The sequence below is a fragment of the Nannobrachium achirus genome (assembly GCF_963921795.1).
Source record: "Nannobrachium achirus genome assembly, chromosome: 13".
NCBI lineage: Eukaryota > Metazoa > Chordata > Actinopteri > Myctophiformes > Myctophidae > Nannobrachium > Nannobrachium achirus.
Genome location: NC_137833.1, coordinates 40,675,651 through 40,691,836, shown reverse-complemented (window position 1 = coordinate 40,691,836; position 16,186 = coordinate 40,675,651). Strand labels below are relative to the sequence as shown.

Below are 16,186 nucleotides of genomic sequence, written 5' to 3'. Positions count from 1 at the left end.
ACTCATCCCAGGTTTTGTAGTTCTAGGAAGGGGTAAGGAAGTGTTTACTGTACTGTTTACATACTGTACTGTTATTGTATGTAGGCTTGATTAGTGAGTGAGCGTGGGGGGGAGGGGATTAGTCAGTATAATTAGAGCGAGTGTCAGCCCTTTTTAAAGGCCTGTGGCAGATGCATGTCTATAAGCCCCTAAAATACACATACCATAAACACAAACACACATGCGGTACACAAACAAAGACACACATACACAAAACGCACAAAACATGATACAGATTAGGGATCAGACTCTCTCTCCATCTAACGGTCTGCCACTCCCCCCCACTGTCCTACTGCTCCGCTGCCACCGCCCCCTCCAGTTACTGTTTCCCCACTGAATAGTTGTGGTGCCTGTATTACCCATGTCTGATGCACTACCTACTACTAGTACTACATTTGGAACCAACCAGGAATCAGAATTGTTCAAATCCTCAAGGATCCCAACCCAATAGACCTCATTGTTTTTCATTCTTTCATGTTCCACAAATGAAAAGGAGCAGGGGGAAGACTGCCCTGCTGTGCTGTCCAAAGAAAACCTCTACATTCAAAACGGTTTTCATTCCTCAGGCTTCACCTGATATATGGAATGGAAAGTTCAGTGTGTATCTACCAAACCTATCCATCCAAGGGTGGATGCATACTGTAGATACTTTATTGATCCTGTCTGAAGTACATTCCAGAAGTGAGTGTCACTATAGCTTCCTCCTTGAGCCTGTGTTAATACATAGAAGCTTGCACTAGCTTCTGAAATGTTAGTGGGTGTTCTTGTGTGGCGGACGGACAGTAGGGCTGCGATGGCAGCGTGATTATTAATAACTACAGTGGCGTTTCATCAGCATTCTAACACTCCACAATCTTGTCACACACTCACACTTTTCCATCCAACAACACACACCCGCTACCGATCCCCACGGCCTCCTTTTTACTCACACACAAATACACGTACCACACACACACCTTTAAACACTGTGTCCACACACAAATGTATCACAGAGTTGTGAAAGTATGGTGACCTGTGTGAGATGACAGCCAGGAGTTCTGTCGTCATTCTCTTGTCAACCCCACTCTGATCTGCCCCTTTCTCTTTCCCTCACTTATTAATATAATATCTCCACCTTTATTTTCCTCACAAGTACACTGGTCACTGACACCGTGACTGGTCAGGAGAATCATGACCTTGAGTCCCATGATAGCACCACAAATACCCCTGGCCTGCTGCACCCTTCCAGATCCCATCCCAGGGGGAGCACTGGACATGATTTGACAGTGCTGACCCGTCACCCCTGGCCTTTTTAAAGGGCTAGCTAGCCTAAACACATTAAGGTTATGGGGCTACACATAAACTAGTTAAATTACATTAGGGGGTGTTGCACATGACATGAGAGATAACGGTATTCCCATAGAGATCAGATCTCAGGCCATGATGTGCGTGTAATCTCTGACAGGCAGCGGTAGATGGTCTGACCAGTGAGAGTGCAAATCGCGCTGGTAAAAGCATCGTTGTAACTGGAAGGACTCATTACGTTTAAATAGCAATGAATTATATTTCTTACAGCAAGTTACAGGAATGCTTCACTGAATTATCCAGCTGTATTCTCTTTACCAACCTCATGGTACACTGCTGGAAGACAGTTATTCGTGAGACAGTGAGACAGATGTTGACGTTGACTTGTCAAGACATATAGTAGTGTCCGCTGTGATGATGCATAACTTTTGACAATTCTTCAATATTAAGATGACAAAATCTAAGCCCCGTTCTGCTACCACCATATATTTGTATCTAAATAAATCAACCTTAGCATCAGCGCGAATGCTCAACAGCAGCAGCAGTGCTGATGCAGTGATTTAGCCCCCTGGCTATGTAGCAGTCCCACTCCCTGCCTATGTTTGCACAGGCTAAACGCGATTAGCTAACCATGTAAAGTATGCAGATACAACCCACTCTGGCTGGCTACTAGTAGCTACCCACGCCAATATAATTTACTAGCCATGCAAATACCAGAATGTTAGTTGCCTGCCCTACACAGCAAGGCAAGCTAGCTAACCAGTTAGAAGCTAACGTCCAAACTGTTAGCCCTGCCTGCTGCTCAGCTCAGGGGACATTCTTTCACATCATAACATGTCTGTATTCTGTTCTTACCTCATAGTTCAACTTCCATCCTTAGATGTTTGACAGGGCGCGCCGCTGTGTGTTTATGAAACCATGGAAGGTAGGATTCCGCTCCCAAACTATGTCCTCTTTATCACCAAAAATCCCTGGCTTTCCTGTGATTCTCTCCCGTGAGCCGAAATCATTCCCTCTCGACCGACAGAGGAAGAGTTGGAAAATGGGGTAACGGTGGAGCCTGTTGTCGCGAGAGTTCGCGGAAGGTTGGGTGAGGTTACTATTAGTGTCGCGAGATTCCATGTTTGCCTTGCCTTCTTTCTTGCCTGTATCAGTCTGTTTGGATTAGGACCAGTCCAGAGGACAAGTGATGAGGGGACAGGGCCAGGGGACACGAGGGGGTTAGCGGGTTACACACACATCTCCATTCAGAAACGAAACCATTCAGAAACATTGCCATTCAGAAGATTGACTTCCATTATTCTAAATGGAGGCGTCACCTAAACCTAACGTAAACCCTAACCATAACCTCGGGGTATTTCTGAATGGGGATGTTTCTAAGTGGGGGTGTTTCTGAATGGAGGTCTGCCCCCACACGGGTGAAACAACCAAAACATCATTCGTTCAATAAATAGTCCTATGAAAATATGGACTTTATCAGAAGTGATTTAAATTGTAAGGAAAATTGTTATGTGGAAATAGAATACTGGTATAGCATTTTTGTGCTCCATCACGTGCAGTTTCCATATTAAAGCTCCAACATCTGTCTTTTTCCGGTCAAAAACGTATGAGAAAAACTGTCCGGGGGCTTAACTGAAGCGTGGTGGCCTACATCTGGCCTAGACATGGCCTACATCTGGCCTCAAAGTTTGTTCTATGCCCAGGGTCCCATTGGCCAAGTTTCACAGGACGCGCTGTGATTGGCCAGCGGGATTCTTGATGAAATTAACTCATAAAATAGCACTTCTCACTTCACACTCGGTGTGATTGGTAGGCCATAGTGTGTTCATGTCACAGTGAACATGAGTGAAGCCTCTCTCAAGTGTTCCTTTAACATTGTTAAATTGGGTGAGGCTGAGGCCGCGCTCACACATGTGCGTCACGCATCATCATCTTATCGTCTGAGAATGGCCACTGGGAGCGCCGGGCGCCGTACTAATGCATTGTCAATGGAAGGTTGTTTGGTTTTTTGTCGTTGCCGTGTCTCTAGCTCAACCGCAGCCTGTACGCTCTTGAAGACGCAGATGTCTGTACGGCGCCTAAGGCGCCGTACAGACATCTGCGTCACGCATCATCATCTTATCGTCTGAGAATGGCTACTACTACTACAGAGGCATCAGCCTGACATGTATCACTGCTAAGGTCTTCAACCGAATGATACTGAACAGGATACGGCATGCCATCGACCCTCACCTGAGAGAGAACCAAAATGGTTTTCGAGAGGAGAGAACAACCGTAGCACAGATCCTGGCATTAAGGAGATTAATAGAGGAGGTGAAAAAGAACAACCTAGCAGCTGTACTGTGCTTCATTGACTTCAAAAAGGCTTTTGATTCTATCCACAGAAGCAAGATGGTGAAGATCCTTGAGGCCTACAATGTCCCTCCCAACATTCTCCGGGCTATCGAGACCATGTACGCAAAAACAAGGGCCAAAGTGGTGACCCCAGATGGCAGCAGTGAGGTGTTTGACATCCGAGCTGGGGTAATGCAAGGAGACACCCTAGCCCCCTACCTCTTCATCATAGTTCTAGATTATGCGCTCAGGAAAGCCATAGGGGGACGGGAACAAGAGCTTGGCTTCACGCTAACACCAAGGAGGTCAAGACGGCATCCCGCAGTAGTTCTGACAGACCTGGACTATGCGGACGACATCAGCCTGCTCTCCGACAGCATGGAACAAGCACAAGAACTCCTGAACAGGGTGGAGATAGAGTGTGCCAAAGTTGGTCTCAGGCTAAACGCTAAGAAAACTGAGGTTATCACCTATAACCTACCTGATCACTCACCTCTGACAACAACAGAAGGAGCTGTGTTGAAGGAAGTCAAGGACTTCAAGTACCTGGGCGCATGGGTCGACTCAACTGAGAAAGACCTTAAAGTAAGGAAGGCACTCGCTTGGAGGGCCCTGAACGGCATGAACAGTGTATGGAACTCTAACCTCCCCCGCCAAATCAAACTTAGCTTCTTCTTTGCAACGGTGGAGTCTGTTCTCCTCTATGGCAGTGAATGCTGGACCCTGAAGCCAACCCTGCAGAAGTCTCTAGACGGGTGCTACACTAGAATGTTGCGTGCAGTACTCAACATCAACAGGAGTGCACATGTTACAAACGAGAGCCTGTATGAGGGAATACCAAAGGTAAGCGAGAAAATTGCCACCAGAAGAATGAGACTAGCAGGACACTGCCAAAGACACCAGGAGCTTCCAGCCAGCAAATTGGTACTGTGGGAGCCAACACACGGGCACCGGCCGCGAGGACGTCCCACAAAAACATACGTGGACATACTCAAGGAAGACGTAGGGACACAGAACACCAATGAGCTGGCCAGATGTATGGAGAACCGAGATGACTGGAAACAACGATGGAGGGCTCGTCTGAGGACGACCTAGATAGATAGATAGATGGCCACTGGGAGCGCCGTACTAATGCATTCTCAATGCAAGGTTGTTTGGTGTTTTGTCGTTGCCGTGTCTCTTCAAGAGCGTACAGGCTGCGGTTGAGCTAGAGACACGGCAACGACAAAAAACCAAACAACCTTCCATTGACAATGCATTAGTACGGCGCTCCCAGTGGCCATTCTCATACGATAAGATGATGATGCGTGACGCACATGTGTGAGCGCGGCCTAAGAGGTTGGGTTCTCTCTCTGTCAGCTCTGTCCCTGTTTTACTGTGTGGTGACCGTGGAGAATGAAGAATTATGACAGTTTTAACAACAGGACAGGATGAACATGTTACTACAAATGTCTGTTTAGTTTGGGCGTCTTTTAGAAGGTATATTTATAGCAGGGTTGATGGTGTATTTTACCGATTTTGACATTTGCATATGATACGAAAAAGGTCAGACTCGATAAAACTATGATAGTCTTTATCCAAAGCTATTTTTCTGCCAACATTCCATTCATATGGCATCCGTTTTCTCATGCCAATCATGGCATATGTTTTCTCATGCCAATAAATCTCCTTTGAATTGAAATTGAATTGCATCTTCCAAAATATCTCTAAACAGAATAAGGTTTAATAAAGAAAATCATTTAATTTGAAAATATGTGGGTATTAAGAAATGGATGACAGGGATTAAGACTATAGGGTTTAATTTCGGTCTGATATATCTATTTATGACCAACAATATGAGTTTCTCATTGTTTTGTTTTGAGATGCAGTAATCCACAAATACCAGTAGTAGGCAATAACGCAAACATTTCGACGCATTCAGCCACAGTAAGGCAGATCGAAGAAGAAGACATCACAACAGTCAGCTGATTGATTAGCTGCTTTGCTCGCTGTGCTTGGTACGGCGAGTTAAATCCATTATTATTAGAAACATAAAAGCATACAGCATTGCTGAAAGGTCGAGAGCACGGCAGACGATTTGTGTTTCAAGTGCCAAGTTAGGCTCGACGTTTTAAAGCCCTATCGCTATAGCAGTTAGCATGAAAGGCTTGTACTGCTGCAGACCAGGAGGAAATGATGCTGAGACAAAGTTCATTATCCAGGAGACGGTGGGTTGTATCCATAGCGTCCATGCATGCTGTGTTAATAATTCTGCTGTCTGTGTGTGCTGTCAAGTTGTCAACTATGATTGTCTAGTCATAAAGTCTGAAAACGTGCGTAATGCAAGTGTTATTACTATTTTACCAGGGGTCTTCAACATCTCTCAGGCCAAGGACCCCTCATACCTCAGCTGTGAGAGATGAAGCACAGGGACCCCCCCCCCTCTACATTTCATAGATAGTTTCAGACACGTGTTTTATTTTCCATTAATATGCTGGATTCACGTTAATGTGTATTTTCCATAGAGTTATAGGTATTTTCAGACCATACTAAAAATAAACTTGACCATTATTGGCTCAGTCTGTACTTGGTTTGCTCCTTGTTGACTCTACACCAAACCTCTGCTGAAAATATAGTATAGAGCTTTTAGATCTACTATTTTCCGCAAATCTTCCTCTCAGAATAGGAATGCTATAAAAGTGGTTAATGTAAAAAATAAAACACACACACACACACACACACACACACACACACAGATTTGGCGGCCCCCTGTAGTAACTCTGAGAACCCCCTGTTGAAGACCCCTGAAAAATCACCGTCTTAACTGAAGGTGTGTGCGTCTGACTCTGAATATCATTTCACTGGGTCTCTGCAGACACTTCCAGCGTTGTTAGACAGCCACCAGGTCAGGGTCCAGGTCAAGGCCTGTGGACTCAGTCCACTAAACTTCAAGGTAATTCAGTTATTTTAATACCGTAATAATCATAATAATAAATAGTAATATTGTCATCATTACTATTTAGTACAGTACTCCGTTCAACATAAGTAATGACACGTTTGTTCTCGTAACAGATAATTGCTATGGTGTAATTATGTAGGTATATTATTGTGTAATACAAAAGTAGCTTCAAGCCTGCCTTACAGTATGAAGTTAAAAAGCTTCATTATGCGTTGGCCTTATTAAAAAATGATTTTTAACATAGTTATCTTATATACAGTACTAATGCATTTATATTTCCTTGCTGTTTCTAGCTGCTAAGTGACCTGGGGATTAACAGAGATGTAGTTCCTGTCGGCAGAGAGGTGGTTGGGGTGATCCTGAAAGGTCTGACTCTCTTCCTCCTCACATTAACCATTTGAACTCCAGAAAATCTGGGGGTACATTTTTGGCAAAGACATTTGTTGTGACTGAAAAAAGACGCCATCCAAGTAGAGAGACAACTCCGGTCCTGTTATCTTGTTTATTATCTGTATTATCTGCTTATTGTAAGTCGCTTTGGATTAAAAGCGTCTGCTAAATGCCTAAACTGTAAACTGGTCCAGTTTAGTTAGTCTTGATGATTTAAGCAGTTAACAGGAAAACACTTGAAGACGGTAAATCGTAGTTTAAACAAAGACTCCATCTTTGTTTAAACTACATCTGTTGGATTCTTTCTGTCTTCCTGCAGTGGGCTCCAGCGTTTCCTTCTTCCAGCCTGATGATGAGGTTGTAGGTAAGAAGCGTGTTTTTCATGGATCTCCTTTTAGTAGACCTTGTACCAGTGAACTGTACCGTCATGAATCTGTACATTTTCCTATGCAAACTTCTAATAAAGCCTTCAATCCTGTGTGCTTGCCACTGTTGTTTTTTTCTTTGTTTAATGCAGGGGTCTTTAACGTTTTCAGGCCAAGGACCCCTTAGTTGAGAGAGAGATGAAGCAGGGACTCCCACAACCTCTTCATAGATTCCATAGTTTCATCGTTTGACAGCACAATCATTAGTTTATTTTGGATTCATGTAAATGTTGTGTTTTCATATACATAACCACTTGAACCGTCAATACTTGACATTTCACTCTGTATTTAGACTACTCTTTTTCCCCTCTACACCAAACCTCTTTGCCGAAAATAGCCGATATACAGCTTGTAGATCTGCTATTTTTGGTTAAAGTTCTCAGAATAAGGATGCTAGGCTTCAAGTGGTTAATATAAAAAAGGATAGAAAAAGGTTTCTATCACACAAAGATTTTGAGGACCCCCTGTAGTAACTCTGAGGACCCCTAGGGGTCCCGGACCCCCTGTTGAAGACCACTGGTTTAATGGTTTGTGTATGCATGAATGAATGAAACTCTAATCTTATTTCCAGGTATCCTGCCATTGGATGCCCCTTGCTCTGGACTCTGCGATGTCGTTGATATCGACGAACACTATCTGGGTAACGCGCACACACAGTTCTCTGCAGCCATTAGAGAGAAGCACGTGGTAACATCCACAGTAAAGGATCACAATCAATCAAAATCACCTAATTTGTACAAATATATTCATGTATAATGTTTTTTTTCTTCTTCAATAAAAACATCAATCAATCAAAAGTTGGGAGTCATAGGGATGTTGGTTTTGTAGAAAACTTTTTCTTTCTGTAAAGAAAAAGTATTTGGATCAATTCTTCCTTGTAAGAAGCTAGTAGATGACATTGACACTGTGTGTGTGTGTGTGTGTGTGTGTGTGTGTGTGTGTGTGTGTGTGTGTGTGTGTGCGTGTGTGCGTGCGTGCGTGCGTGCCTCAATATGTGTCTGTTCTCCAGTTCAGAAGCCAGAGAAGCTGGGTTGGGTGTGTGCGGCAGGTGCACTGCAGGACAGTGTGCGAGCTTACACAGCACTGCACACACACGCCCGCATGGCAGCCGGACACACACTCCTGATCCTGGATGGAGCCAGTGTATGTAAAAACAGTAAGGTTAAAGACGTGTGTGTGTGTGTGTGTGTGTGTGTGTGTGTGTGTGTGTGTGTGTGTGTGTGTGTGTGTGTGTGTGTGTGTGTGCGTGGGTGCGTGCGTGCGTGCGTGCGTGTGTGTGTGTGTGTGTGTGAGAAAGAGAGTGAGAGATAAGACCCAGCTTTGTATCTAGTGATAGGGATGGGACGATATGAAAATTTCATATCACGATTATGGTGACAAAAGAAATCGCAATTTACGATATTATCGCGATAATCAAAATCTATTATCCTGGGGCAGAACAATTGCCAAAAAATAGCCGATCTACAAGCTCACAACGCGCCGTGGCTATTTTTTGGCAAAGACATTTGATAGAGTGGAGAAAAAAAAACGTATCAAGTACCGGTATGTATGTTATAAGTACGTTTTACCAATTATAGACGGTTTAAGTCAGGGGTCCTCAAATACAAATCTTGAAGGTCCAGAAATATTTTTTTGAAACAGGTCCGGGTCCGAAAAAAAAGGCGAAGGCGAAATAAGGCGGATACATTTATACAGTATGTACTGTATGTATGTATGTTTATTTTATAATCATTAGAATTGTTTATTTTAATTATTATTATTATTATTTGGAACTTTGGAAATCTCAGTTGGAACTGTTACCCCTGCTACCCGATGCTGGATAAGCGGTTGAAGATGGATGGATGGATGAATGGATAATTATTTAATATGCATGTAGAGTAGGCTACATTATTTACATTTATTGTGTAGCAATAAAACACTGGCTTATAGTTTAATTATTGGAAACTAAAGAGCATGAATGCAATATTAGGCTTGTCGTTCAGAATGGAAAATAAAGTGAAACTTAGCGTGAGGGGGAGAGGATTACTTGACATTCAGTTGACACACGTACTGCACAAGCCAGACTGTGTGCTGGTTGCCTATGTCAAATGGCCAGTCAAATCAGGGTCAACGAGTCATAGTTATTAACCTAACACAGCCTAGGATAGCTGGCAATAATATGCGACGACACATGTTAAAGACGCATGATCACGCATCGCGAGTTTCGCGACCATTTCTCGTCTAATGCAAGCAGTTGGAGCCTTACATCGTGGATATTAATGTGTTGCTGTTGTCCTCTCCAATTGAACAGCCAAAGGTAGAAGATCTCTAAGTTATTAATCCAGTGGGAGCAATGGTTTCCAAGAGGTTTTAGCAACTTTTTCAGGCAGCGAGCGGCATGAGTGTGTGGAGAGGGGAGGGGAGGGGAGGGGGGAGCAGCATGGAGAGCGCTGCTTCGGAGGGAAGGAAAACCTTTGATCTACAAGCCCACAGCACGTTGCACCCGCTACGCTTTGTGGGCTTGCAAATTGGCGTAGGGGTGTGTCTTGTGAGCCTGTGTATGTGTTTGAGCGAATGAGCACATACACACCCACGCACACACAAACACAAATCACACACAGTCAGTCCGATCGTCAGATACAACTGTGCGGAGATTTCTCAGAAATGTGCCTCGGTCCGGACGGAGGTGCGCCTGGGTCCGGACATGGACCGCGGTCCGCCTATTGAGGACCCCTGGTAGTGGTACCGGATATGCAGCTCGGCAAATAAAAGGTGAATTGATCCCAGTGCATGACGGAGGACGGATATCACGATAAATTAAATCTCCACAATACGATTATTGTGAGTGTTTTTTATCACGATAAACGATAATATCGCTTATCATCCCACCCCTATCTAGTGATGAAGATGTGTATCTTGTTTTCTTCCCAGGGAAGGTCTGACATTAAGCACATGGTCCCCCTTGAATTGATTTGCTTGTCTGCATGATGTGTTTTTAACTCTCCCTCCTTGGCTTTCCTTCCCAGCCTTTTGGCCTGCTGTGCATCCAGCTGGCGTGTTACCATGGAGTCAAGGTCCTGGCCACATCTCACACACCACAGCAGCACACATTCCTGGAGCAGCTGCGGCCCAGCATAGGTCCGTACCGCATTAGCATGTCCACAGTTTCAATTAAAGTAATGAAAATGCTTTCAGCGTAACTTCATTGGATTGCCTGTTCTGACAGTTACTGTAAATGGAGGAGACTGTTCTCCAGTCTCTGCTCTCTTTTCATGCTTTGCTGTTATCTCTTTTGCATTCTACCCTCTGGTACTTCATCACCTGTTCTTTTTCCCCTTCATCTTTTGTTTCATTTTCCTTACCCTTCGTTGTTCCTCAGGCGTTCAGGAACCTCTAGTAGGTGAGATGATTCTTTCTGTCCCTCTAAACTTGAAGGGGGTGCATGCAAGTGATTATTTCTTGTTGGTAAAGTGTTAAATATCTATATATTATGATAGTAATCGTTGCTATAGAGTCGATTCTCTACTTTGAGTAACAGGGCTCTCCCAGTCTCTAGCAGTCTTTAGCTTATTTAGTAAACAGAAAAGTAATTTCCAGGTTGGGATACCAATTTTATACAGTCAGTCATAAAGGATACAGAATAAATAAGTGAAATTGATTAATGGGCTCTCTATTCTGGTTGGACGAAATTGGTGTCCCAGCTAGAAATTGATTTTCAGTTTTTCTAAAGAGCTCGAGAACCTGGGAGACCGCTGTTACTGAACAAACACTTTGTAGCAATGATTGCTATCAGAATATAGAGCTTTACGTTTTTCACATCTCACTTACAGCACTTTTAATTGCTTACCTGGACCTACAGTAAATGGCAGTAATGTGATATTTGCCTTAACTTCTTTGTTGCTTTTGGACGTGGCTGTGTATCAATCTCTAACTGTAGTCAAAAGTGATATCAGTGTGTACAGTAAAACTATTATGACAATGTTGTCTGTGTTGGATGTTGAAACTTTTTTTGCATTAGAAAATAACTATAAAATATATAAAAATAAATGCAATAAAGTTGACAAATATTTGTCCAATAATATACAGTATATCTAGGCTCTATGTTGGCTAGTAGCGACGTTTGTTTTTTAAGGATATTTGATATGCAGTTGGAATTAGATGATGGTTTTAATGTTTTGTATCGATATGAGTACAAAGGCACCCATCACCAGCACAAGCCATAATACTAGGTTGTGTCTGTCTTTTAGCCAGGGTGATTCCAGTCTACGACGACTCATCAGACCTGTTGTCTACCGCTCTGGAGGAGACAGGAGGCCTGGGAGTGGATACGGTCATAGACTCTGGAGGTACAATAAAGAGTAAAGGCACTGTGTGTGTGTGCGTGCGCGCGCGTGCGTGCGTTAATTATGTACTGTACATATGTGTCACTGGGCGAAAAAAAAGTCTAAATCACAGCACAGTCACACCCTTGCTTAGACGTGAAACAGCTTGACTAACCTCTGGCTTAACAAGTTACATTTCTGTCTTGTATTCCGGTTTGTTCAGTGCGTCTCCATGAGGAAGATGAGTCAGCCGAGACGAAGCTTCTCCCACACAAACATGACATAATCAGTGTGCTGGGAGTAGGGGGACACTGGGTTACATCACACCAAGACCTGCAGGTATTAATGACAGTGGTGGAAGAAGCACTCTGATTTGTTTTTACTTGCGTAAAATTATCAATATCCCAATATAGAAATACTGCTATAAGTAAACAAAAAAGTGCTTCTCGGTTATTCAATTCATCGAAAAAGTAATCAATAGACTAATCATTAAGAAAATAATTGATAGTTGCAGCCCTATAACTGCAGCAGCGCATGCCTTTCACACTGGAGAGTGAAGACAATGCAGTCTTGTATCCTTTCTGTCTTTCATCAGTGTCGTTATGAAGTTGGATGTGTGTTTTATGTTTGTGTGCTTCAGTTGGATCCTCCAGATAGCAGACTACTCTACTTAAAGTCAGCTTCTGTGTCTTTCCTCAACGGTGATATCTGGACAGCTTCATCAGCTCAGCAAGGACGATACCTCCGTATCCAACTCTAAAAACCAATGCATGCACATTGCACATACTATTATTACTCACAGTCCTATACACAAGCACACCAACTTTTGATGTTCTCACTCATAACATACAGTACACACACATTGTGCCCACATAAGTATTACCATTTCATCAAAATAAGTCTTAACAATATTGTAATAGACATCCTGAAGGACATTGTGGAGAAGTTGTCTGCTGGGATCCTCAGGTAAGACGAACACAAAGTTCACAATGTATTTGCACACCAGTCTAAACTTCTGGCAAGTGCAGTGTAGAAAAACTGGTGTATATTAAACTTGGGAGCTGATTTCAGGTCTAACAATTTGAAGCATTAACAGAGTGTTTGAAGGTGAGTGAAAATAGATTCTTTATACACATTAAGTGAGGTAATAGACATAAGTGAACTTGGTACAGTAGGTTATTCCAATCGGATAGGGCTTTAATTGTATATGCAGGGGATAATAAAGAAAGGCTGCTCAGTATGCCTTAGGTTATACTGTATGGTGATGTGATGGGATTTAGAAATCCCTCTATCCAAACTATCCAATATCCAAATATAGTCATACTAGACAGAGAACTATGCCTTCCACACATACGTATGTTGTACAACCAGCTTTACAGCATTGAGAAAACACTAAGTAATAAAAACTAAGGCTGGGACTTTAACTGATTAATTGCGATTAATTAATTACAGAAAATTAACGCGATTAAAAAAATTAACTCATTTTAATCGCACTTAGTTTTTGCACCACAGAACCTTCAGTTTCGAACCGGGGAGGATAGCGTGTACCTCCACATGCGTTACGCCCCCCTGGTGAAGCTCCTTAATGTCAGGTGAAAAGAAGATGGTGGCATGACGGATCGGGTATCGGAGGAGACCCGTTGTTGTCTTTACCCTCCCAATGACTACTGTGGGGATTAGCAGGGATAGGTCTAACGTAGAGTATGGGGATGGGGGAATTGGCTTGACACTAAATTGGGTATATGGGAAAAAATGTTTTCTTTTATTATCTCTTAAGGGCAGGGTTTCTCTTCCTTATAACTGAATGTGTACGTACCGTGATCGCCTCAGATCTTGTGTTATTTTGTACCAATGATTATTGTGATTGGAATGTGATTTGGGGTGCCATCACTATGTGTGTACCTGCCTCATTGTGACATTGTACCTTTAATAAAAAAGATTTGAAAAAAGATTTGAAAAGAACCTTCAGTTTCGGGCATACCAATCATAGCGATGCACCAACCAAGAAGAGACAACAAACGCAAAGGGAGAAGTAGCCGATCAGAGCGCTTTGCTTGGCCCAGTGGATGCGAAATTTAGATTAAAAAAACTCACTTGTTGATTCACTTGTATAACAAAATGTGTTTTACTTGAAAAAGAATGCTTCTCAGGTCAAATATCGATGTGCGATTAAAATGTGATTAATTGCGATGAATTAATCACAGAGCCTGTAATTAATTAGATTAAACATTTTAAGCGCATTCCCAGCCCTAATAAAAACAAATCTAAGCAGTCAGAAAGTGTGTAGGGGTGTGTGTGTGTGAGAGAGAGCGAGAGATAATTGTGACATAGGGAGTGGATACAAACCCTAGTTTGGGGAGGCACCTTAGTAATAACCCCAGCTGGATACAGGTGTTTGTGTTGAAGGACAAATTGGTCTCCCTCTCTCTCTGTCCAGACCCCAGCCTGAGGAGCCGGTCCCTCTATATGAAGCCACGGTTGCCATGGAGATGGTCCAGCTTCGCCAAAAGAGGACGGCTGTTGTTCAGCTCTGACGGCACTGCACTGCCTACATCCCACTCGTCTCCGAGACCACTGCACCCCTTACCAATCATGCCCAATCCTGTGGACGTCACAAAATGTTACTAATGTGAATTCTTTGGACTCTTTGACAATTTTGATTTGATTAGCCATATCCACATAAAAATCCACGAAAAGATCTGTTTACCCAAATGTTGAATTTGAAGTAATCACCCCCCCCCCCCCCCCTCTTAACTCTAATCCACACTGAATTGCATCTGTTTGTTTTTTAATAAATAAAAAAAACTCAACTACAAGGTTAGAATTGCCAACTGACTACCATCTTCAGTCATTGTTGTCAGGGTAAAAACAAACAAATACACAACCACATTGATAGTTTGGGATACAGAGTGGTTCAAATCTGTCGATTTATCTAGTTCACGTTAATAGTACCTGTTTGGAGCTTGGTGCTTCATCAAACACATTGGTTCATTTGGTTGTATTCACAAGTGTTAAGCCAACAGGGAATTGTGTTGGCGCTGCACTAGTGACTCCTACTGGTTGGTCAGTGCCCGTTATAGTAAGGGTCACTGGTAGTTTCCCCACATGTTTTACAGCAAAGGCAATACAATACTAGGTCTAGGATTTGATTTCTTGTATCTGTAACATAGGTGGCAGTGCTCAGCCCTTATGAGTCTCTTAATTCCAATGTTGAAGTGAATGGGGGTGGTGGGCAGGGAATTACGCCCACTGTAGAAGACCATTTGTGTGGGATGGTGTGTTTTGGCAACTTACAGATATTTTGTTACAACCTCCAGTGAAACCTGCTCAAGACTCCATGGGCTATAGATTGTCTTAGGTACTAGCTCTTAACCCCACTCCACCACCCCATCAATTGCTCCATGTACCATTCTGATTATTGCTAGATCAGTGGTTCTAAAAGTGAGGTCCAGGGACCCTTAAGGTTCCTTGAGGGGGGTTCCAAATGGACCCTCACCGGTCTAATTCTGAAGTGTTCAATTTTGAATTATGGGGGACCTTGAAATTAAAAAGTTAAGAACCACTGTGCTAGATGTTCTCGTTTCCACCAGAGCCAATCATCTGCAAACCGTGACCTCAATAGATTAAGCCTTTAACAGAGAACTGTTCATATTCTGAGATCCTCTCTGTTACATTAGATTCCTGTTGTACACCTGCAACTTCATTGACCCGAGTCTAGTGGTGGAAAGTAACTAAGTAGCCTACATTTAATTAGGTACTGTACTTGTCTTGAGGACAATTTTGAGGTATTTTAACTTTATTGGAGTATTTTCAATTGCAAGTTTTATTCCACTACATCGCAGACAAGATTTTGATTACAAAACATTGATTAACAACTTCAGCCCTATACATTTCAGCCCTTTGAAACTAGCCGATCTACACGCATTGTGAGCTTATAGAAATGCCATTTTCTAAATATTGTTATCGATTTAACTTGTTAAATGGGATTTAAGTATATTTGATGCCAATAATGTTGTACTTTTACATGTAACAGTATTTCTACATTGCAGCATTGATACTTTTACTGATATTGATCTGTGGGTCAGTTGTTCGAATCCCGGCTCCTGTCCACATGTCGAAGAGTACTTTACGCAAGACACTGAACCCCATATTGCCTCCAATGTGTGTCGGTGTTAGCTTGCCACCATTGGTGTGAAGTGAGGACGCTGTCGTCCACTGTTCGCCGCTTCACCTCCCAACGTATGAATGAATCATTGTAAAATGCTTTGAGTACTTAGAAAAGAGCTAAAAAGCAATTAAGAAATTAGTATTTTACCAACAGGATCCTTGGATCTTTAATAGACCACCTCAATTTTTCCCTTTACACCAAATACCTTTGCTAAAAATAGCAGATCTACAAGCTCAACTAGATCTATTTTAGCTGAATATGGACACTTCCCTTGGAGGAGTCAAGTGATAGTCTATCACTGCCTTTG

The 16,186-nt window shown here is 42.7% G+C and overlaps 2 protein-coding genes across 2 annotated transcripts in view; one reads left to right on the top strand and one right to left on the bottom strand.

The window, feature by feature from the left end:
- itsn1 (intersectin 1 (SH3 domain protein)) overlaps nt 1-2,333 on the bottom strand; it is a gene marked incomplete at its 3' end in the record, with an annotated part of 74,609 nt that extends 72,276 nt beyond the window's left edge. Inside the window, 1 exon segment of the mRNA XM_080740540.1 lies at nt 2,179-2,333.
- A 3,296-nt stretch (nt 2,334-5,629) lies between these two features.
- Nucleotides 5,630-14,482, top strand: cryzl1 (crystallin, zeta (quinone reductase)-like 1). The gene is made up of 12 exons (XM_080739724.1): nt 5,630-5,864; nt 6,512-6,589; nt 6,889-6,961; nt 7,305-7,349; nt 7,982-8,050; nt 8,420-8,553; nt 10,416-10,527; nt 11,637-11,735; nt 11,935-12,050; nt 12,352-12,457; nt 12,632-12,677; nt 14,149-14,482. The coding sequence occupies exons 1-12, from the start codon at nt 5,796-5,798 to the stop codon at nt 14,243-14,245; spliced, it is 1,044 nt and encodes a 347-aa protein (XP_080595850.1). The 5' UTR covers nt 5,630-5,795; the 3' UTR covers nt 14,246-14,482.
- Nucleotides 14,483-16,186: the final 1,704 nt, after the last annotated feature.